This window comes from Clarias gariepinus, chromosome 2 (assembly GCF_024256425.1).
Source record: "Clarias gariepinus isolate MV-2021 ecotype Netherlands chromosome 2, CGAR_prim_01v2, whole genome shotgun sequence".
NCBI classification, from domain to species: Eukaryota; Metazoa; Chordata; class Actinopteri; order Siluriformes; family Clariidae; genus Clarias; species Clarias gariepinus.
In genome coordinates, this window is record NC_071101.1 from 34,171,213 (window position 1) to 34,196,269 (window position 25,057).

General features: G+C 42.3%; 1 protein-coding gene across 1 annotated transcript; it reads left to right on the forward strand.

The window, feature by feature from the left end:
* Positions 1–20,223: 20,223 nt before the first annotated feature.
* On the forward strand, positions 20,224–21,510 carry LOC128540924 (piggyBac transposable element-derived protein 4-like). Its single transcript, XM_053510924.1, has 2 exons — positions 20,224–20,742; positions 20,947–21,510. Exons 1-2 carry the CDS (start codon positions 20,224–20,226, stop codon positions 21,184–21,186), a joined length of 759 nt encoding a protein of 252 aa, XP_053366899.1. The 3' UTR covers positions 21,187–21,510.
* The last annotated feature ends 3,547 nt before the right edge of the window (positions 21,511–25,057 follow it).

The following is a 25,057-nucleotide window of genomic DNA, read 5'->3' on the forward strand; positions in this document are numbered from 1 at the left end:
CTCCACTCTCTCGTTTTACCGGAGAGGAGGGTGATAATGTATGCCACCTTGGCTCGCTCTGTAGGGGATGAATTCACACACGCAGTAATTCCAAAAACACTAGACAGTCTTGTAGTCAGTGTGCAACGCAGAAGTCAAAGCTGGTAATCCAAACATGCAGTAAATCCAAAACGCTAGATAAGTACGAGGTCGATATCAAAACGAGATCAATAACGGTAAGCAAATTGCAAAATAAACGTGGGAATATTGGCATAAATGGCACAATAATCTGGTGACAGGTGAGTGTCTTGCAGCGTCCTAAATAAGCAAAGCTGATTAATCTAAATCTGCAACAGGCGAGCTCGAGCCGTGACTGAGGCAGCAAAAAGCAAGAGGTGACGCGGAGCTGGAACGGGAGTAAATTTGGGGCGAGCTATGGGGCGGGCAAGATCTGGCGTTTGTGACATTCCGAAGGCACACATGATGCAACTGTCACTTTAGAAATGTAACCAGCAGATCAAAGGAGCAGTTATCGGCTATTACACATAGCCTTTTGAGTTAGGAGGCCATGGTTGGTTGGTTGGAAGCACGTTTGATGGAGAGGATAACGTCACAAACACACACATAAAATTAATCTAAAATTCATTCATCGGCGTGTATAAACCCGCAGCCTTAACAAAAGGCAACTAAACGCGTGCGGAAAAATGCAGACATGAAGGACTATACTCGACAAGAATATAGAGAATAAGAATCATGTTTATAATAAGATAATAATAATAAAATTATATCAAATAAGAACTTTATCTAAAAGCCAGACCAACCAAATTTCTCATTTACTGCTGACGTAGTTAAATATGCTTATCCTGTAGATAGAAACATGATTTTATTTTAGTCTATTCTTTAAATACAATGCGACAGCGCACTCCGAAGTAAGTAGCACCCACAGAACCCCCAGTTATGCCTCTTCTTACATTTCATTCATGATAGGTGTAAAGTTATCAAACCGGTTTCGCTGATGGGGAAATTCTTAGAATTCAGGGTTTTAAGACAAATTTACAAGACCGAGGAGACGTCTCTGCATAAAATGTTTTTCGCCAGCAAAACACCTCTCACTCTAGAAAGAGAGAGAGAGATGGTACTTCAGCGTAGTAAAAGTACCATATATATATATATATATATATATATATATATATATATATATATATATATATATATATATTCCAAAGCAGGGACGATGCCCAAGTTTTAATTGTTTTCCAGCACACCGCTTTTAATCGGCATTAGCATCACTAGGCCGTTAGCCCGGCTATCACAAGTTTGTTTACGCTCTTGCACACCGGTTATCTCCGTTTTTATACACCATGTCGGTTGTGTCTCTGCCTCTGTGTGCAGGTGAGGAGACATTGGAGCTGCACTCGGTGGATTTGGAGCTGGAGGCCGTGAAGAAGCTGATCCGCGACCTACAGGTGAAGCTGGCCCGGCTACAGCAGCGTAAAGCCACGCTGGAATTGTCGCGGACCAACGCTCTCTCTCGGCGTGAGAATTCTCCTACAACCTCTACCCCGCATGTTTCTCTGCCCAGGTCCAACGCACCGAGGACGCGGCCTGCCCAGCTTTTCTTTAAAGATCGTCGTATTTGGACCACTTCCGACATTTCAGCAAGGAATCGAGAGGTTCAGTAGATTATTTGCCTTTAATGAATGGTTACAATCTTGGTGTCAACAACAGAGATTACTCTTTGTTAATAACTGGAATGTTTTCTGGGAGCGTCCTAGGCTCTACCACACTGATGGCCTGCACCCTAGCAGAGCTGAGGGTGCAGGCCATCTCTGACAACATCTCCAGTAACACTACGAACCATCTGACTGACAGTAAGTCATACCTTACTGTAGATTCTTTAGATACTAGCCACAATACAACTCGCCATACTAATAGACGCACACACATAGCTTGTCCTATAGAAATTGTGTCTGTTCCCCGAATAGTGAGAAAAAAAAAGAAATTCGTTAAATCCAGCCGAAACAATCTGGTAACCATTAAACCAGAAAAAGGCCAAATAAGTAATCGAAATCTACCTCTAAGGTTTGGACTTCTTAACATTAGATCCCTTGCGCCTAAAGCACTTATGGTTAAGGAAGTTTTAGTTCAGATTGTTGCCTTGACGCACTCTGCCTCACCTAAACCTGGCTTAAACCAAATAAATATATTGGTCTGAATAAGTCTACTCCGTCAGGATATTTTTATAAGCACGAGTCGAGTCTAACTGGTCGCGGTGGTGGTGTCGCCAGTATCTACAATGATGTACTCACTGTTACTCAGAAAATAAGGCCCAGGTTTAACTCATTTGAAGTGCTCATCATTAATGTTGCACTTAATGAAATACATAATAAACCCTTGCTATATTTTACAATGGCCACCGTGTACAGACCCCCAGGGCCATATTTTGATTTTCTTAAAGAATTTGGACATCTGCTATCAGACCTATTGGTTAACTCTGACAAAGTGTTGATAGTAGGATTTAACATTCATGTAGATGATGCTAATGCAACTTTAGCCCACGCATTTATGGACTTACTAAATTCCTTTGGGGTTAAACAAAATATAAATGGAGCAACTCACCGCTGTAATCATCATATGCTGGATTTAATTATATCCCATGGTATAGATGTCTCTAATATAGAGATTTTACCTCAAAGTGATGATATCACACCTCCTGATATATACTCTACCCGTAGAACAGATTAGCTGTGTCTCCCCACGTTATCGATTTGTTAGAAATATGAATCCGACTATCAAAGACAGATTCACAAGTAATCTGCCGGATCTATCCCAATTACTTATTAGACCCCTAAATGCAGACGATCTAGATGAAGTGACTAGCAGCATGGCCACTATTGTTACCAGTACATTAGACACTGTTGCTCCTCCTTTGTTTCTGCTCCGATTTTTTATGAGATGGACTTAAAGATCTAAAATCTTTTTAATTTAAAAATATATTGTGGGCAGTATAAGGTACACCTGTGCACTACTCATGATGTCAGATCAGCATCTTGATGTGGCACACCTGTGAGGTGGGATGGATTATCTCAGCAAAGCAGAAGTGCTCACTATCACACATTTAGACTGATTTGTGAACAATGTTTGAGAGAAATGGTAATATTGTGTATCTGGAATGAATTTTAGTCCATCTCATGAAAAATCGGAGCAGAAACAAAGGTGTTGCGTTTATATTTTTGTTGAGTGTAGCATCTCATGATCTAGTTCAGCCTAAAGTTTCACATTTAGTTTTTCAGTGCTTTACAGGTGTAGGACAGGGAGAGCTTTATAAACTTATTACCTCAGCTAATTCAACAACATGCCTGTTGAAAGAAGTGATGCATACGATTGGAGAGCCACTTTTAAACATTATTAATTCCTCATCATATCTAGGTCACGTTCCCAAACTTTTCAAGTTGGCAGTTATTGAGCCGCTTCTTAAAAAATCTAATTTGGGCGCAAATGAAATAAATTATAGACCGATTTCAAACCTCCGCTTAATATCAAAAATATTTTAAAAAGTAGTATCAGCTCAAATATGCACATTCTTGCAGGAAAACAACATCCTTGAAGAATTTCAGTCAGGTTTCATGCCCCATCATAGTACAGAAACTGCACTAGTTAAGATTGCAAACGACTTGTTTTTAGCTTCGGACCAAGGCTGCATCTCAATACTAGTCTTGATTGATCTTAGTGCTGCATTTGACACTATAGATCATAATATTCTCATACAGTAGAACGCTTACAAAATCACATAGGTATTCAGGGACAGGCATTAAAATGGTTTAGATCATACCTGTCTGATTGATACCATTTCGTTGATCTAAATGGAGAACTGTCTGGTGTAATGCCAGTGAAATATGGGGTCCCACAAGGGTCAGTTTTAGGACCTCTGCTGTTCTCAATATACATGCTTCCCTTGGGTAACATCATTAGAAGACATGAGATTAGTTTCCATTGTTATGCTGATGATACACAATTATATATCTCAACAAAACCAAACGAAATACCTAAGTTGTCTAGATGTCCAGGACATAAAAAATTGGATGACCAATAACTTTCTTTTACTAAACTCAGACAAGATAGAGATATTACTCATTGGCCCAAAAACCAGCACACAACAGCTTTCACAATTCAGCCTGCGTTTAGAAGGATGTACTGTTACTCCTAGCTCAACAGTAAAAGACCTGGGCGTAATATTGAACAGTAACTTGTCCTTTGCAAATCATATTTTCAATATCACAAAAAAAGCCTTTTTACATCTTAGAAATATCGCCAAACTTAGGAGCATCTTATCCGTATTTGATGCATAAAAGCTAGATCATGCATTCATGACCTCCAGACTGGACTATTGTAATGCATTACTAGGTGGTTGTTCTGCATCCTCAATAAACAAGCTTCAGTTAGTCCAAAATGCAGCCGCCAGGGTTCTCACTAGATCCAGAAAATATGATCATATAACACCTATATTATCATCACTGCACTGGCTACCTGTTCAGTTTAGAATTAATTACAAAATAGTATTACTTACATACAAGGCCTTAAATGGTTTAGCTCCCACATACCTAACCAGTCTTGTGATAAGCTATAATCCACCACGCTCCTTAAAATCACAAAACTCTGGACTTCTTTTAATTCCCAGAATTTTAAAATCTACAAAAGAGGGTAGGGCTTTTTCATATTTAGCTCCAAAGCTTTGGAATAGCCTCCCAGAAAGTGTTCGAGGCTCAGACGCAGTTTCCCTGTTTAAAAGTAGACTCAAGACGCATCTCTTTAATCTGGCATACGCGTAACTCATCCCATAACTTCATACTTCAATACACCTACCCTGAATGGCAACTACGCTAATTCTCTCCAACTTTTCTGTACTTTTCTACCCATCCCAAGGCATCTTGAGATTGTACCAGCTTCAGTAGACAAAGGCCAACCCTGTAAGGATCCTAAGGCATCCAGAGAAGGACCAGCTCCAGCTGGATTCTGCCTTATTATGGTTGGAGCTACACACCCTGTTCCTGTGCTCCCAGTGATCCAGACCCCATCTGCCCTCTGCACCTACAGTACTGAATCATCCCTATGCTGAACTGGACTTCATGTTAATTTAAAGAATTTCTGTTATATCATTCTTTCAGCTGCATAACACACATGATGTTATATCATCTCTATCTGTTATCACCCAAATGAGGATGGGTTCCCTGTTGAGTCCTCTTAAGGTTTCTCCACTGTCACCGTCACCCTGGCTTGCTCATCAGAGACATTTCATTCATTCATCTCATTATTATCTAGACACATTTTCTCACACATACACAATTTTTATTTTTTTTTATTATTTTTTTAATGAACTTCTTTTATTTTTGTGAAGCTGCTTTGAGACAATGACCATTGTTAAAAGCGCTATATAAATACAATTGAATTAAATAAATATATATATATTCAATTCAATATATATGTTTCTATCTACAGTATAAGAATATTTTACTACTTCAGCAGTGAATGAGAAATTTGGTTATTTATATATATATAATTATAAACATGATTATTATTCTCTATATTTTTGTCGAGTATAGAGATATGGGCCAGGGGTAGCTCATTGGTTAAGGCATTGGATTACGGTTCGGAAGATCCCAGGTTCAAACCCCACAACCACCAAGTTGTCACTGTTGGGCTTTTGAGCAAGGCCCTTAACCCTCAACTGCTCAGATGTGTAATGAGATAAAAATGTAAGTTGCTCTGGATAAGAGAATCTGGCAAATGCCTAAATGTAAATGAGAAAGACAGAAAAAGATTCTGGTTGACTTTTCAAATGCAGATTGACCTGTATATCAACCTACATGTGAAGCGTGCGTCGACACACACAAACTTGCCTATACAGTACATGTATTTGTCTTTCGTGCATTTCTGGCCAGGAATGTCTGCATTTTTATCGATAAATCGCACGCAATTATCAGCCTTTTGATCAAAACACTGCCTTTTGTAAAGTGAAAGTACGACCCGCGGGTTTCCGCACGGCAAAGAACAGCTTTATTTATTTCAGTCATAAATTCACAATCACATTCCAGCTCTTATTCCCAGTCGTGGTCAAATAATGGATGAAATAATTATTCAATGCTGGACACAAACAGCAAAAAACATGATGAAAAGCCCTAAGCACTTTTATGTTCATAAAATAATATTTACTTAATATGATAAAATTATATATATATACACAGTGGTGACAATATAGTCCTGATTTCTTATTCTTTTGCATGTTTGTCACACTTAAATGTTTCTGCTCATTAAAAACTGTTAACTATTAGTCAAAGATAACATAATTGAACACAAAATGCAGTTTTTAAATGAAGGTTTACGTTATTAAGGGAGGAAAAAACTCCAAATCTACATGGCCCTGTGTGAAAAAGTGATTGTCCCCCTTGTTAAAAAATAACTTAACTGTGGTTTATCACACCTGAGTTCAATTTCTGTAGTCACCCCCAGGCCTGATTACTGCCACACCTGTTTCAATCAAGAAATCACTTAAATAGGAGATACCTGACACAGAGAAGTAGACCAAAAGCACCCCAAAAGCTATACATCATGCCAAGATCCAAAGAAATTCAGAAACAAATGAGAACAAAAGTAAATGAGATCTATCAGTCTGGTAAAGGTTATAAACCATTTCTAAAGCTTTGAGACTCCAGCGAACCACAGCGAGAGCCATTATCCACAAATGGCAAAAACATGGAACAGTGGTGAACCTTTCCAGGAGTGGCCGGCCGACCAAAATTACCCCAAGAGCGCAGAGACAACTCATCCGAGAGGCCACAAAAGACCACAGGACAACATCTAAACAACTGCAGGCCTCACTTTCCTCAATTAAGGTCAGTGTTCACGACTCCACCATAAGAAAGAGACTGGGCAAAAATGGCTTGCTGGGCAGATTTCCAAGGCGCAAACCACTTTTAAGCAAAAAGAACATTAAGGCTCGTCTCAATTTTGCTAAAAAACATCTCGATGATTGCCAAGACTTTTGGGAAAATACCTTGTGGACCGACGAGACAAAAGTTGAACTTTTTGGATGGTGCATGTCCCGTTACATCTGGTGTAAAAGTAACACAGCATTTCAGAAAAAGAACATCATACCAACAGTAAAATATGGTGGTGGTAGTGTGATGGTCTGGGGTTGTTTTGCTGCTTCAGGACCTGGAAGGCTTGCTGTGATAGATGGAACCATGAATTCTACTGACTACCAAAAAATCCTGAAGGAGAATGTCCGGCCATCTGTTCGTCAACTCAAGCTGAAGCGATCTTGGGTGCTGCAGCAGGACAATGACCCAAAACACACCAGCAAATCCACCTTTGAATGGCTGAAGAAAAACAAAATGAAGACTTCGGAGTGGCCTAGTCAAAGTCCTGACCTGAATCCTATTAAGATTGTTATGTTGTGGCATGACCTTAAAAAGGCGGTTCATGCTAGAAAACCCTCAAATAAAGTTAAATTACAACAATTCTGCAAAGATGAGTGGCCCAAAATTCCTCCAGAACGCTGTAAAAGACTCGTTGCAAGTTATCGCAAACGCTTGATTGCAGTTATTGCTGCTAAGGGTGGCCCAACCAGTTATTAGGTTCAGGGGGCAATTACTTTTTCACACAGGGCCATGTAGGTTTGGATTTTTTTTCTCCCTAAATAATAAAAACCATCATTTAAAAACTGCATTTTGTGTTTACTTGTGTTATCTTTGACTAATAGTTAAATGTGTTTGATGATTAGAAACATTTTGTGTGACAAACATGCAAAAGAATAAGAAATCAGGAAGGAGGCAAATAGTTTTTCACACCACTGTATATATAGTTCATTTATGTCTATTTATGAGGGTGACACATTTTTACGTTTTAAATAAGATATGTTGGCATATTCATGCATTAGGACATTCGCATAGTTGACACTATCAGATTATAAGGTAGCCTACTATCAGGTAATTTAATTAATTTAAACTGATATTAGAGTTCCCTCATGTCTCCGCTGCGTGTATTCATTCACAGGCTGCAGCGCAAGCACAGGGAAATAGGAGACTCTTGTTTAGGAGTGGATTGGAGAGAACAGAGCTGTTTATTTACTATAAAAAAAACTAACAAAACTTAAATAATATATAAAAACTTAATGTGATCTGTCCTATAGCCCACCTGTTTTAACCTAGTTTTTTTTTTTTTATTATTATTCATAAGACAACCTTTCAGTTTTGTAAATATTCTAGTTATAGTGTATTAAGTCTTTCTTTAGGTTAAAACATTTTTGAGAATTAGACCATCCAGCTAAGATAAATGTTATGTCGTTGATTGATAAAATCTGGAGTAAGGATATTTTATTTTGTTTTATTTATTTAATTTTTTTTTTTTCAGTTTCCCACCTGAGGGATTTCCCTAGTGTGGTCAGGGGGATTGCGTGCCTCAGTGACCTTAAGTTGGACAGGTCTGAAGGTAGAGGCCTGACAAAGTGCATTCCACTTCTCCAGGCTCCTGATGCAGCTAACAACACAATTCAGCAAGGACAATACTGTTACTATAATCACAGGAAAAAAAACAGTGCTTGAACATGATGTGTACACATGATGTCCCCTTCACATTTCTCACTGCCCCCCATATGTGCCTGTCTAGAACCGGCCTTGGCTGTAAGTGCTTATGACAGACACGGGAAGACATTTCTGTTTGGAGATAGCGTGGGATTATTAATTAAAAAACTTAAAAGAACACCAAAAGAAAACTGAAAACACAAAATAACCAGTTCCCTTTTAAAGGCTACACTCGATGCTGCGTGAAAACGCTATGGGAATATCTTTTCGTGTTGCCGGTTGTGAAGCATGTGTGTACCAAACACGCCAAATTTTGGCTTATATAACCTCGGTCAGGTGACGTCATCTGATTAGATGCACCTGCAGGTTATAAATAGGAGTGAGCCGGCAACATTCCTCAGATTTTTTTCTTCACCGCATGGTGCGCGTGTGTGTGTCAGCAAGCATAACAAAAATACAAAATAAGCAGAATTAAATCTATAAAACTCACCAGTTAGTATGGCGGAGTTTAGAACTAGATGTCCCCCTCCTTGTGAAAATTTCCTTTCAGGGGGCGATATGCACACATTCTGCTTCGAATGTTTGGGTGAAAAGCACGCTCTCGAAGGGCTTAATGGAGAGTGTGAGCACTGTGATCTTCTCCCCATGAAGCTGCTTCGCGCGCATCTCGCGTTCTTTAGGGAACCACGAGCAGCGCTGCACTTATGAGAATAACAAGCAGATCTGGCCGAGGAGCGAGAGACGGAGTCCCTCCTTTCTCTCGCCCTCTCCCCCGATCCCGATGTCTCTCCTTCCACTTCACTCGCCCTCTCCCCCGATCCCGATGTCTCTCCTTCCACTTGCTTCTCGCGGGTGTGTTGAAAAGACTCGTTCTCCTGCTTCTGTGGAAATGGAAGTTGCTTCCTCAGAACGCTCCTCAAAAGATGAAAGAGAATATGAGGAATTGCTTGAAGTTATAACGCGTGCAGTCGAACGACTGCATATTGACTGGCCACAGGAGCAGGCTCACCCAAAACAATATAAATTAGATGACAGATTTCTGTCGGGTGGCCAGAAGATGGAGCCAAAACACCGCTCTCTCCCATTTTTTTGATGACCTCCACAACGAGTTATCTCGTTCTTGGAGAAATCCATTTTCTTCCCGTATTTTTGTACCATCGACTTTGTTTTATTCGAACATCGTTAATGCAAAAGCACGAGGTTATGTGGTGATGCCCCAGATAGAAGAGACGCTTGCGGGCTATCTCTCTCCTGGAACATCATCCTCATTAAAGAAACCAACACTTCCCTCCAAGCCGTGTAGAACTTCTTCTACCCTGGTAGGGAAAGCGTTCCAAGCAGCAGGTCAGGCCGGCGCTTCCTTGCACACCATGGCAGTTTTGCAGGCGTATCAGGCTGATCTGCTGAAGGATTTGAGCACGAGCGGCACACTGAATCATAACGCATTCAATGAATTACGCCGGGCTACTGATTTATCCCTGCGTGCGACTAAACAGACAGCCCGTGCAATCGGCCGTTCCATGGCCTCCTTGGTGACCGCTGAAAGGCACCTGTGGTTAAACCTGACAGGCATCAAGGACAAGGATAGAAGATTCCTCCTTGATGCCCCTGTCTCACCTTCCGGCCTATTTGGCGACGCTGTGAATTTTGTCGCCACTAGGTTCCGAGAAGCTAAATTGTATGAACAGGCTTTTGGGAAATTTATCCCACGCCGTGCTCAAGAGTCGAGGCCCTCGGCCACCCAGCCTCGGCCAGATCTGAATCTCACCAGGCGAGAGGCACAGAAAGAGAGCGTCAGCAGCCGGGCACCCCCCCGTAAGGACTAGGGTACGGCTTGTCGCCCCCAACAGGCTGCCTCCAAAAGATCAGAATGCCGCACTGTCTTCTTTTCAAAGACTAAGTCCTGAAGCCTACGTGCCCAGGACTGTGGGGGTGATCCCCCCTGGGGAACGGCACTCAACTCTCTTTCCTATAAGAGCATGCCCCCCCGGACACCCCCAGGGGGTCGGTGTTCAGTTTCCGCCGCCTCTGGTGTTTCGAACCTCATCGACCTCCAGAGATATGTTAGTGCCTCGGTTTTATCCTGCTATATTCCAGGATGCCGAACCACTAACACCCCCCCGCGCACTAAAACTGGTACCCCTTTCGGAGAAACTGGCAGCGTGGAAGCTACTGCCAGGCATATCTCCCTGGGTGCTAAAGACTGTAGAGAAAGGCTACAGGATTCAGTTTGCTCATCGCCCTCCGCGTTTCAACGGCGTGGTCTACACTTCCGTGATACCGGAGAGAGCGCATCTGCTAAACTCCGAACTCCAGGCGTTGCTGGAGAAGGGAGCCATAGAACAGGTTCCTCCTCCAGACAGGAAGTCAGGCTACTACAGTCGCTACTTTCTGGTTCCCAAGAAAGGCGGGGGGCTGCGTCCGATTTTGGATCTTTGCGGGTTGAACCGCTATCTCAAAAAGTACAGATTCAAGATGTTAATCATCAATATGATTGTCTCGCAAATCCAACCAGAAGATTGGTTCGTGACGATAGATTTAAAGGACGCAAACTTCCACATAAAAGTTTTGCCACAACACAGGAAGTTCCTGAGGTTCGCTTTTGGGGGAGAAGCTTACCAGTATCAGGACTGGCTAATCCTGGCCCAGTCTCAGCAGCTAGCGCTCCGACATCGCGATGTCGTCCTAGCTCATCTCCATTCGCTGGGATTGAGACTAAACGCTACCAAAAGCGTTCTCGTTCCGGCTCAGAGGACAACATACTTGGGTGTCAGATGGGATTCGATCACTATGCGGGCACAATTGTCTCCTGCTCGTGTCGAATCCATCCTCAGCGCCCTGAAGGAAATCAGACTAGACCAGGAAGTGACTATTACTTTCAAAAATGTTTAGGCCTCATGGCAGCTGCATCCACGGTGATACCTTTGGGCCTTCTGCACATGAGAGCTTTTCAGTTGTGGCTAAGAGCCAGGGGATTTCATACAAGGGCCAATCCCCGAAGGCGAATAAGGGTTACGCTCGAAGGACGTCGTACCCTTTCTATGTGGTTCAGACCCCAGTTTCTCACCTTGGGTCCCACTCTAGGTCCGTCTTGTCGTCGCAAAATGCTAACGACAGACGCTTCCCTTACCGGCTGGGGTGCGGTCTTGGATGGCCCTCCAGCTCAAGGGCGCTGGAGAGGTCATTTTCTCGCATGGCAATTGCTTCAAAATGATGGCTTTATTTTTGGCCCTACAGCACTTCCTCCAGCAGTTGAGAGGCTACCATGTTCTAGTGCGGGTGGACAATACATCGGTAGTCTCCTACATAAATCGCCAGGGCGGACTGCACTCGCGCCGCTTGAACGAGCTAGCGCATCAGGTTCTGCTCTGGGCACAGGACAAGTTCCTGTCCCTCAGGGCGATGTACATTCCAGGGCACATGAATGTGGGAGCAGATTTACTGTCCAGACAAGCTGTGACAAACGGGGAATGGAAACCCCGACATAGTCAGCCAAATCTGGGAAAGATTCTCTACAGCAGAGGTGGACCTCTTTGCCTCCCAAGAGACAGCACAATGTCCTCTCTACTACTCTCTGACTCATCCAGCTCCCCTGGGTCTGGACGCGATGGCCCATACGTGGCCCAATTTACGCCTTTATGCGTTTCCGCCAATATCTCTGCTCCCGGGAATCCTGGCGAGGGTCTGTCAACAGGGTTTGCGCCTCTTACTGATAGCGCCCCGTTGGCCGGCAAGAGTATGGTTCTCGGATCTAATATCTCTCCTTGATGGCTTACCTTGGATGATTCCAGTGAGGAGGGATCTTCTGTCTCAGGCGCAGGGGACAATATTTCATCCCCGACCGGAGCTTTGGAACCTTCACGTTTGGCCCCTGAACGGGACCAACTAAGTCAAGCTGGTCTCCCAGCCAGCGTTATTGACACTATTCTAGCCGCTAGAGCTCCCTCCACTAGAAAAGCTTATGCCCTCAAATGGAATGTTTTTGAAAGTTGGTGCATGACAAAGCAGGTAGACCCAGTCCACTGCCAAATTGTTTCAGTGCTGAAGTTCCTGCAAGATAAGTTGTCCTCTGGCTTGTGCCCTAGTACCCTTAGGACGTACGTGGCCGCTATCTTAGCCTGCCACGTTCCAATCAAGGGGATTACTGTGGGAAAACACCCTTTAGTTTCCCGTTTTATTCGTGGAGCTAAACGGTTGAGGCCACCCACTAGAGCCACGACCCCGTCATGGGATTTATCTATCGTGCTCGAAGGTCTAATTGACACTCCTTTCGAACCGCTAGAGTCAGCGCCTGACAGGCTTCTGACTCTTAAGATGGTTTTTCTTATGGCCATTACCTCTCTCAAGAGGATTGGGGATCTGCGTGCCTTGTCAGTCTCCCCATTCTGCCTGGACTTTGCCCCTGGGCTAGTCAAGGCCATTCTACATCCTCACCCGAACTATCTTCCGAAAGTTCCATTTTCAAACATGCACCCTGTTGTTCTTGAAGCCTTCTGTCCTCCGCCTTTTACAGCTTCGGAGCAGGAGAAACTTCACCTATTATGTCCAATACGTCTTCTTCGGATTTACGTCCACCGCACCTGCCAGTGGCGTAGATCAGAGCAGCTCTTTATTTGCTATGGAGGCCGCAACCGGGGGGCGGCCGCTACTACGCAGACCATGTCACATTGGGTGAGAGATGCTATTGCTCTTTCCTATGAGGCGCGTGGGCTCACTTCGCCTCTAGGAATCAGGGCTCATTCAACCAGGGGGATTGCTTCATCTATTGCACTAGCAAGAGGTATTCCCCTGCAACAAGTGTGTGACGCGGCGGGCTGGTCCTCTCCACACACATTTATTAGATTTTATAGTCCGGATGTTCCTGTCACTCCGGGCTCACGAGTCCTCGAGTCAGCTTCCCAGACATAGTTCTGAGACCTCTCAGCCTTGTGCGCACACACTACACAATGCGGGGTCCAGACACTCGCAGTGCGGCGACGTTGGTACTCTCGTTCCCATAGCGTTTTCACGCAGCATCGAGTGTAGCCTTTGAAAGAGAACGTCTCGGGTTACTTTGTTGTAACCCTGTTTCCTGAAAAGGCAGGAACGAGATGCTGCGTCCCAATGCTGCACTGCCCACGTGACCGGGCGTCCGTTCAGACAATCAATCTGAGGAATGTTGCCGGCTCACTCCTATTTATAACCTGCAGGTGCATCTAATCAGATGACGTCACCTGACCGAGGTTATATAAGCCAAAATTTGGCGTGTTTGGTACACACATGCTTCACAACCGGCAACATGAAAAGATATTCCCATAGCGTTTTCACGCAGCATCTCGTTCCCGCCTTTTCAGGGAACAGGGTTACAACAAAGTAACCCAAGACGAGCTCCATATACGCGAGAACGGACGGGATTCTGAAAACTAAAACAAAAAACTAAAGAAGCTCTCGGGTCTTATGCCCTTACCGTGGATTTATCTGAAGAGAGAGAGTAGAGTTTATGCTTTGTGCACTTTAACCCAAGAGCGTGCGCTAAACTGATGCATGATCTGCGGCAAGCCGTTTTAACATTTAATGGCAAGTCTGGATTTGTATTAAAGATATCCATAATTCAGTTCTTCCTAGGCAAAATTTAAATTCCAGATATCCACAACGTCGTTCTTCCTAGGACGAATGACTACACTTTTCCCATTCGTATCTATGGAGCTTCCCTTTACAGATATCTTTAACTCAGTTGTAGACATTGTGAAATGTGGATATCTACAAGTAAATTATTACTATGCATAATTCCTGTTAGAGATATCTACAATTTAATTCTGACTAGTCACAATTCTAATTCAAGATTTCATTAACTTACCTCAATTAAAGATATTTATAATGTTCTTTTTAGATATCTTAAATTATATTTTAATTAGTCAAAACTGTATTGAATTATAGATATCTTTAAATGAATTTTGATTAGAGATATCACAAATGACAAATAATCTTTAACTTTCATTCTGCCTAGTCAAATTGTAATTACAGATATCTTAAATATATAGCTTTGAATAGGCAAAATAACGTTGCAGATATCTGTAATTGTGTCAGAAGTTACGGCAAATAGGAGGACTGGACGGGTTTGATATTAGCGGGAGTGGCTTACTGTTTAAATACGACGTAAATTTTTCCCACAGCGAAGCTCTTGTTACCCACAGATTCCTTGATTGTGTATGAGTTCTATTTCATGGCATTTTCTAATTATTTTGTCTACAACAGCGACCACCATTTCTTCTGCTAACTGTTCAAATAATTTGTCTGCTGGGCAAATATCCAATGGGAAGCCTTTCACAAGCAACGTCGGACACAACAATGCTGACTAGGCAAAACTAATTTATAGATATTTGTAATTTTCATTTAGAATGTCTGATGAGTCGAATATCAGTTTCAGTGACGTCATTGCAGATATCCATAATTCAGTTTTGACTCTTCAAAACTTAATTGCAGATATCCCCAACTTTTTATTGTGACTATCCGAAACTGAATTACAGACTTGTCAAAATGCAATTACAACTAGTCAAAAATATGTTGTTGATATTTGTAAGGTTAATTCCGGATAGTCAAATTTTGCCATTAAATGTTAAAACGGCTTGCCATACGTTTCGCTCTCCCTCACTTTCTTGTCTTAGACAGAGGCTTGGGCTTTGCCTGTGTCTTCTTCAGCACGCTTTGTCTTTGGCCCTGACATCTTTTACTGGTGCGACCGAATGATCACACAGAGTGTTGCGGTATCACGACCCGGGATGTTTTGAACAGTTTATGCGCGGCTCTGCCCCTCGCGCTATTACATACATATCCACAAATACTTTAACAACATACACTTATCATGAATTGCATTTTATATGAATGTTACATATGAGACGCGCACACAAACACACCCTTATATAATGTAGTCACATACAAACACATACTGTATACACATAAAAACATAATATATTCAGTAAATTTGTGAATTACACTCAAAGTAATTATGAAGTCTGATTTGATTGGTACCATTGAGCATTTTATTTCAATATATATATAGTTCATTCATGTCTTCTGATGATGTCGACACATTTTTACGTTTTAAATAATATATGTTGGCATATTCACGAATCAGGACATTCGCATAGTTTACACTATCAGATTGCCTACTATCAGGAAATTAAATAAATTTTAATACCATTTAAACCGAGGCATTCCCATGTCTTTCATTATTTTGTCCCTGTTAAGACATTACAAAAACTATATAAGAAACTTTTAAAGCACGAATTTGGGCATCTCATTTCATCATTATGAAAATAACATGAAGCACATATACACACGTTCATTATGAAATATCTGTTGTAAAACAAAATAAAATTCATGTTTGCTTCAGCATTGGAAACAATATTGTTTTAGGTTAACTTTATACACAATTCATCGTTGTACTTGGTCTGGCTTCTAGATAAAGTCCCGTCATGCGCCATCTGGCGGATATTTAGTGAAGCACAAAACATGTATTTTAAATTCCCGAATGTTAAATTGCGGCATCTCGGGGGAAAACACACGCAATCTTAATGGCCACATCTGTATATTGTAAAAACATTGTTTTACTTTAGTTTTGTTTTACTTTGTGGCCATGAAGTTATGTACATGGTCATTAACAATACTCTCAAATGATTAACAGGCGAAAATACATTTCATTACTCCATTATGCCACATTCACCAGCCTACACTGTTACACAAGGTACATATCATCCTCTTCTTGTCCAACTGAAGTTGAACCCCACATAGTCTTCTACTATTGTAGAGCACCCACTTCAAGATACAACATAATCTTTAGTACTACAAAGTTACAACATGATTTGCTTATTAGATTATTGCATTAATGAGTAGATGTACGTATGTGTGTGTGCGTTTGGACAAAGTGTGCCATCAGGGAAATATGCTGCTAAATTGGAGTTAAACATGATAAAACTTTTATAAATTAATTGGATTAATAAATGCTATGCAAAGTGTGTGTGGCACATATGAAGGTTGGTCACCTAGGTTATTTATTTTACATTTTACATGGGTTATATACACACACATGCACTATGCTTGGTCCTACACAGATAGAAATAGTGTTTTAAGGGTGTTATGAGAGAGGCAAAGAGAAAAGAGCCTGATTTTGAATAACTGACTCACAATTTCCTCACCTACACTTATTTCTCCACTTTTGGAGTCTCAGTGTGCTTTAAACCCCATGGGTTCTACATTTCTACAGAGAAATGTCTTCCCACACACATATATACACAAACACACACACACACACACACACACACACACACACACACACACAATAGCTGAGACTACAGTTCAAAGCTTAGGACAGTAAAAGGCAAGAAAAGCCTTTTACCAATAGGCACATATTGATTTCAGCATTTCTTTAGACACAGTCAAGTCTTTGGGTGGATGAGTGTGTAGAATAAAAAAAAAAAACAGTACTACAAAAAAGAAAGAAACAACAGTGAAAAAAAATTGTTAGACCATCTGACTGGGACTGCTTTTTAAAGTCAAGGCCAATGTAAAGACTGAGCTGCTGTGGGCTGTTAGCTAGATATAAGAGCTGATGGATATTGAACTGAGAGCTCTTGTGGTTGAGCACTGTATATTGAACACTAAGACTGCTTACTGTTCACTCAGGGTCTATTAATAAGTCGGTCATGATGGAGAGCACTGAATAACTAAGACAACATTATTTAAAATGCACTCTTAAAATCTCAAAATTTTAATTGTTTGGAAACTAGCCTACCTACACACAACAAAAAAGAGTAACATTAAAGTTTATTATATTAGAATATTAGAATACAGAGATAGCAACAGGATTATACAAAGTTGATGATCATATGCCAGAGAGAAGAAGGTGTGCACATTAAAGAACATAAGAGAAGAAGGAAAACCCCTCTACTGTGTATGATTTGCAGTTCATCTCTATTTTGCTTCAAAGAGCATTTACATACCTTTTACATGCGTCTTCTTTTAATCTCTTCCACTGCTCTTTCATCTTGTTTTATTTTGCGCAGAGAGAAATGCAGACCAATTTTTGTATTAAAAATGATAGAATGAGCACCATCTATATGTACCCAGGCCTTTGCATTTTCAACTTTGGTTTAGAGGTCCTCGCACTAAATTTGCAGTAGAAAACAATGCTGAATTAGATCATGATTTTGAGCTGAGTAAGGAATCAAAATCTCTTACGTGCTGTGGCAGACATTTCCTAGCCAACTGGACTGAATGCTGCATTGGAGCTCATAGCAGGGAATACAATATTTTGCACAACACTGGCCACTGTGGATGTCACTGGGCTTAGTGTAATATTACTGCACCATGTCTCAGCTCTATGGCTTATTCCTTAGCTAAATGATAGACTGGCAACCATTGAGACTTACAATGTGTCAAGTCAAGTCGAGTCAAGTAGGCTTTTACTGTCATTTCAACAATATACCAACCAGTTCAGTACACAGTAAAATGAAACAGCGTTCCTCCTGGACCAAGGTACTACATATAAACAACATAAATTACAAATACAACATAAAGCAAACCTAAATTGCTATCTAACTTAGCTAACTAAAATACCTAATTAGCTGTCTAGCTGAGACAATACAGATTAACACTATACATTTACAAAAGTACTATACAAAAAAGACAACATAAAGTACCCATGCAAATGTTCAAACAAGAGCAACAACATGACAAACAACACAACACAATCTAATACTGTGGTAATCAGGTAATGAGTTTATTTTAATTAAAGGTATAAAAACAGTCCTTGTGCAAATAGCAGGTATTAAATACAGTTAACACTAGAACTACCAGGTTTTTCTGACCTCTCCAGCCCTACCAGAGGTAGGCCAAATGGCCCCTTGGTTTTAAACTAACAACTTAATCACTGACAAATGACTCCCATTCATTTGTAAATGGGTGGCCGATTGGAATGTGTCACTCCCCTTCCCCCCACAAATGGAAGGGCAGAGTAAGAAAAGCTTTGAAGGACACTGGGAAACCATATTTAAATCGAAGAGGAGAACAAAAACCAGGGAAAAATCCACCTAAAGAGTTGAGTGGAAGAAGCGTATGTGTGATGTGATCTCTCTCTCTGAACACGCTACCTGAGCACTAAACGCCACAAAAACAGTTAACCTATCAAAATAAACCTCATACCATAAATAATAATTTAAATGTACATAATTAAGGTCAAAGACATATATATGTAAATATCAGGATTACATCATGATTCTTTCTCATTGATTTTACTATTTTGCAAGTTGTCTGAGACACACAAACTAATTAGTCTAATTTTTTATATAAAAAGAAAGCCTTTCAGGTAACAAAGTATAAAATAAAGCAATGAGCAGAATGAGCAAAGATAAAAATCTGTGTAAATTTATCTTTGTTTTTCGAATAGATACACATTACAAATAAACATAATATGAATATAAAACAAATGTTTTATTTTTCAGGAAGATTAGGTGTATTCAGCAGTATTGAATTAACAAACATGAAAGGTGAAACACTATATGCTTACACACTTCATCCATCATTTCATTCTATTTTATCTTAAATATGTGTGAAGAATAGAGTGAACTTTATAGTTACTTACATTATGTGTATCTGTTATGAATAAAACACATGAGCAAATTAGATTTAAATGGGTTGTTATTGTTGCTTCCATAGACATCTTTGTGTATTTTACAAGCTCAACATGTGTTGTTTTACCAGTACATATGTGTGTTTAAATGTCTGAAACCTAAAATATGCCTTATGTGGTTAACCCTCTGGGGCCCGAGGTGATTTTGGGGCCCTTGAGATGTTTGGACATGTAATGTGTCACACTCCTTCCCCCCCAAGAAGTGTACTCTAAAGTACCTCACACATGGCTGTGGTTTGGATGACTGTGGGCAGGGCTGTTTACTGATGACAAGCTAAACTTGGAAATAAAAGGGATAGTTTACTACATGCATTCACAATCTTCAAAAACTTATCGGTACGAACAAGCTGCAAAGATGCCAAGACATTACACTGCTGCTGAGGCTTTGGCTCTGCTGCAAAACAATGGGTAGCCCTCTTCCCCCCAAGAAGTGTACTCTAAAGTACCTCACACATGGCTGTGGTTTGGATGACTCGGATGGTGGGGAAGTATCCATTCACTTGCAAGAGAGTTCGGACTCTGACATGTCTTCAGGTGATGAGATGTGTCCCGGGTTAGAAAGTAGAACTCCTCTTAGGAAGAAAAGTCGACTGGAGACACAGACCACACAGAAGAATTCCAGCTATGAGACGGCAAAAGATGGCACAGTGTGGGTTGAGGAAGAAGTAGGGAGGCCGCTCCCTCACGGCCAACTAGAAACATATACATGTGATGGAGAGCCAACAGGAGAAGTCAGAAGAACCATCAAAAATCGCTTGCAGAGCTTTTTGTTTTTGGTGAGTTGGGACATCCTTCACACTATAAGAAAATGTACAGTTGAGTATGGCCGCAGGATGGAAGCAGATTGGGACATGTCTGTCTATGAACTGATGGCGTTCATCTCCATCCTTCTCTGGAGGAGGGTGATCAGAATTCCGTCGCTGGCTGATGCATGGTCGGCAACATTGGGGATCTCGCACGTCAAGAGCACGATGGCCCGAAAATCGCTTCCAGGACATCATGAGACACCTACGCTTTGATGACAAGGACACACGCACTCAACGGGTAGCAACGGACAAGTTCGCAGCAATCTCAAACGTTTGGCAGATGTTTGTTACTAACTGCATCAAGTCTTACAACCCGGGCCAGCACATCACTGTCGGCGAGCAACTTTTTTCAACCAAGTCTCGCTGTCCTTTCCAGCAGTACATTGCCACAAAACCTGACAGGTTTGGAATCAAGTTTTGGGTTGCATGTGACTTGAAGTCAAAATACATATACAACGCTATCCCTTATCTTGGCAAGGACCTCAGTCGTCCCTCTGGGGAGAGACTGTCCGAGAATGTTGTCATGAAGCTGATTGAGCCTTTCATGGACAAGGGAAGAACTGTTACCACTGACAATCACTTCACTTCATTGTCACTTGCTGGACGACTGCTCAGCCGGAAAACTACCCTTGTTGGCACCATAAACAAGATTCGTCGTGAGCTTCCACAATCAGCCAAACAATCTTCGGACCGCAACGAATTCACCACACAGGTATGTTATTTTTATTAATTTTTATATAAAGTGCTGTATTATTTATTTGATCTATTTTAATATAAACATTTATATAAGTGCTGTGTTATTTCTTCTTTTCTATTTTGAACCTAGAGCAAGAGCTCCCAATTTTATTGTGCTATTATACTATATATAAAAGTGCAATGACTATAACGTTTTATCTTTTCTTATCTTACTTATCAGGTGTTTTCAACAACTGGCACTACACTCACAGTTTATGCGCCCAAGCGGAGAAAGACCGTCTGCATCCTCAGCACCATGCACAACATAGTTGAGATTGGGGATAACAGAAAAAAGAAGCCAAACACAGTCACTGACTACAACACCATGAAGTGTGGCGTGGACATTATGAACCAGAAGGTCGACAGTACACCGTACGGGCAGGAACACGGCGATGGCCAGTCGCTGTGTTTTACAACTTGATTGACATGGCAGCAATGAATGCTCATGTGCTGTATCAGGCATGCACTGGAGTGAAGGAGAGAAGGGTGGATTTCCTGGCGCAGCTTGCAACTGAGCAGTTTATGCAAGAAAGGATGGTGGACAAGGAGCAGCTGCTTTGGCAACAACCTGCCACACCACACCCAGGGAAAAGGGCCAAGTGTCAGGTGACCTTCCAGTGCAAGAAAAATAATGCAACCTTACGCTGTGTAGCCTGCTACAAGTACACATGTGGAAAATGCAAAAAGGAAACTGAGTGGCAGTGCCAGATATGTGCCAACAGATCACACCAATGAACTGCTAAAATACTGGTCACCCACACACACACATACACAAACACCAGATGTTGCACACTTATGTAAATATATATATATTTTTCTAATAGTGGTAGTAGTTTTCATGCTGGGAGAAGGCTACGTGGAGATAAATGAGTGGAATTTACATACCATTTGTCTTTAGTATGCCTCTTCTATGCTTTTCTTTTTATTCTATTTTATTGTGTTTTCTTATTGTGTCAATTTGTTGGGCAGTCGTGCCGTACCGTGTATGTATGTGAATGTGACAAATAGAATTTGAATTTATGTTGTATGTTTTTTGTTTAAGAAAATAAACGCTTTGAACTTTGGAATCTTTGAATACATTTTTTCTACACCAATTGTACCCTTGGTATGGCCCCTTACATATTGCTCCTAGATGACTGTGATCCCTGATTGTAAAGTCAATAGCACCTTGTACGTCGCTCTGTAAGTAATTGCCACATTTACAGAACAAAGGCAACTGTTCACACGTGATTAAGGATATTAGGTAAAAACAACCGGGCCAAATGGCCCCTCTCTGGTAGAGCTAGGGGGATAGGGCCAAATGGCCCCTCTCTGGTAGTTCTAGTGTTAAACCTTGGATTGCAAGCGTAAATCATCCCAGAAGTGTGCTTGTAAATCAAAACACTCGTATATCAAAGCAGATCTCCCTATAACAAATAATGGTAACTACAATGATTCATTCCACAGCCCAAAATATTCATATAAAAATAATTAATACAATATATAAAGTAAAAATAAAACCAGTAAACTTGCATTTTACCTTTAAAAAAGAATCCTGAAAGAGCAGTGTTTCCGTTAGTGTGCATGTTTGCATGTGAAGGCGAGAAGGGAGAAGGAGGGAGGGACAACTGTCACTCACAAACACACACACATGCTGGCACACGCTATAGGAAAAACTGCTCTTCATGAAACTTCTTTAACAAGGAGTTAAATGTGCAAGACTGTCTAATGACAGTCTTGCACATGCACATACATTAACAGAATCGTCTCGGGTTACTTTGCTGTAACCCTGACCCCTGAAAAAACGGAAATGAGATGTTGCACGACAGCGCTATGGGAAACGATTCGTCGTGACCGGTTGTGAAGCACGTGTGTGTCAAACACGCCAAATATTTTGGCATGTATAATCTCAGGCAGGTGATGTCAACCGATGAGGTGCACCTGGAGGTTATAAATAGGCATGAACCGGAAACACCCTCAGGTCAATTTTGTCTGAAGGATGTCCAGTCACGCATGCATTTTGGTTACAGCAAAGTAACCCGAGACGTTCCCTTTCAAGAGCTACACTCAATGCTGCGCGACAGGACTATGGGAACGAGAATACCCACTCCACCACACTGCAAGTGTCTGGACTCCCAGGGTTGTGTGGTGCGTGCACAGTACCCCCAAGGAACCCTAGACATAGTCCTGGGATGCTGACTCAAGGACCCGCAAGCCTGGCATCTCCCTATGAAGCCTGACCGATGTCTTGCGGAAAGGCAGCCTGCCGCATGCCATGCTTGGAAGCCCCTCTTGCCGGAGCAATAGATGAGGCAAGCTTCCTGGTCGAACGGCCCTAATCACTCGAGGCGAAGTATGCCACACGTCTCATAGGCTAGAGCACTAGCATCTATAACCCGACTCGTCTAATGGCGGCCGCCCTTGGGCCGCGGCCCCACGACATAAGAAACCCTGCTCTAATTTACGGCCCTGGCTTAATGCAGAGGTGCGCTGTAATTTTAAGAGCATGAGCTGGACACAGCAAATGAAGACTTACTGCTCCAGAGCTAACGGCGGAGGACAGAAGGCTTCGACTGTGGGAGATAGTTGGGTAGAAATGCAGAACGGCTTTTTTTTTTTGCAGAAACTTCCATCACTGGAACAGTTTGGCAGTGGACTGGGTTTACATGTTTTATGTCCTGGAATGTAAAAGACCCTGAAGGACAGAATTTGTCCTGTCCTCCTAAGCTAGGGCACTAGCATCTCCAACCCAACTCGTCTAATGGCGGCTGCTCTTCGGCCACAGCCCCAAAACGTATGAAACCCTGCTCTAATTTACGGCCCTGGCTAATGCAGAGGTTCACTGTAAATTGAAGAGCATGAGTTGGGCACAGCGAATCAAGTCTTACTGCTCCGGAGCTAACGGCAGAGGACAGAAGGCTTCACCTGTGGAAGATAGTTGGGTAAGAATGCAGAACAGCTTTACCTAGCCAATTGGCAAAGCCTAAGCACACTAAGGGGTGCTTTCCACCAGCCCCATCAGTCAGGACGTAGGCGAGAAACGGCTACGTATGTTCTGAGTGTACTAGGTCAAAAGCCTGAGGTCAACTTTCTTGCAGAAGCTCCAGCACTGAAGCGGTTCGGCAGTGGACTGGGTCTGCATGTTTCGCCATGTCCTAGAATGTAAATGATCCTGAGGGACAGAATTTGTCCTGTCCTCAAAGCAGAACCTAGTGCGCTAGTCTTCTTAGCGGCGCAAGCTTAGTCTGCACAGGCAATATTTACAAGACTGCCGTAGTGTCCGCGCTAGGACATGATAACCTCTTGACTGCTGGAGGGAATATTTTAGGGCCAGAAATAGAGTCATCGTTTCGGGGCAACTGATGTGCCACATGAGAAGATGACCTCTCCAGATTCCTTGGGCTGGGCGGCCATCTAAGGACACACTCCGGCCCCTAAGAGAAAAACGTCTGCCGTTAGCAACTTGCGAAAACAGGACCGACCTAGAGTGGGACCCAGGGTCAAGGACGAGGGTCTGAACCACATAAAAAGGGTACGAAGCTCCTGCCGTGTAACCCTTATTACCTCTGGGGATTTGGCCCTTGGATGAAATCCCCAGGCACTTAGCCACCACAAAAGCGGTAAAAGTTACTTCCTGGCTTAGCTTGAACTCCTTTAGAGTGTTCAAAATGGACTCGACGCACGCAGGAGACAGCTGTGCCCGCACTGCGGTCGGATCTCACATGACACTCAATGTATGCTTTGTGTAAAAAAGAGAATGCTTTCCGTGGCGTTGAGACTCGATCTTAAAGAAAACGAGGTGAGCTATGACGACATGTCGATGCCGAGGCGCTAGCTCCATGGAGAGGGTACGAAGCTCTCGGCGCGTAACCCTTGTTGCCTCTCAGTTGCTGAAGGGAGTATTTTCTAAGGGAAAAATGTCTGCTGTTAGCAACTCGCGAGGTCAGCACGGACCTAGAGTCGGACCCAGAGTCGGACCCAGAGTTAAGGACGAGGGTCTGAACCACATAGAAAGGGTACGAAGCTCCCGGCGCGTAACCCTTGTTGCCTCTGGAGATTGGCCCTTGGATGAAATCCCCCGGCACTAAGCCACCACTGAAACCACTCTAGGAGCGGTAACGTTAACACCTCGCCTAGCTTATACTCCTTTAGAAAATGCTATAATGAATTCGGCGCGCACAGGAGACAGCTGTGCCCGCACTGCGCTCGGATTCCGCATGACACTCAACTTCATACCTCGTGTAGAAAGGAGAATGCTTTGTGGCATTAGGGCTCCACCCTAAGAAGTGAGGTGAGCTAGGGCGACGTGTTGA

Bases quoted from the DNA above. Each gene is read 5' to 3' on its own strand.
- LOC128540924 (XM_053510924.1), top strand. From the start codon at position 20,224: ATGAGACACCTACGCTTTGATGACAAGGACACACGCACTCAACGGGTA. The intron at 20,743-20,946 runs GTATGTTATTTT...CTTACTTATCAG, and splicing joins GCAACGAATTCACCACACAG to GTGTTTTCAACAACTGGCAC.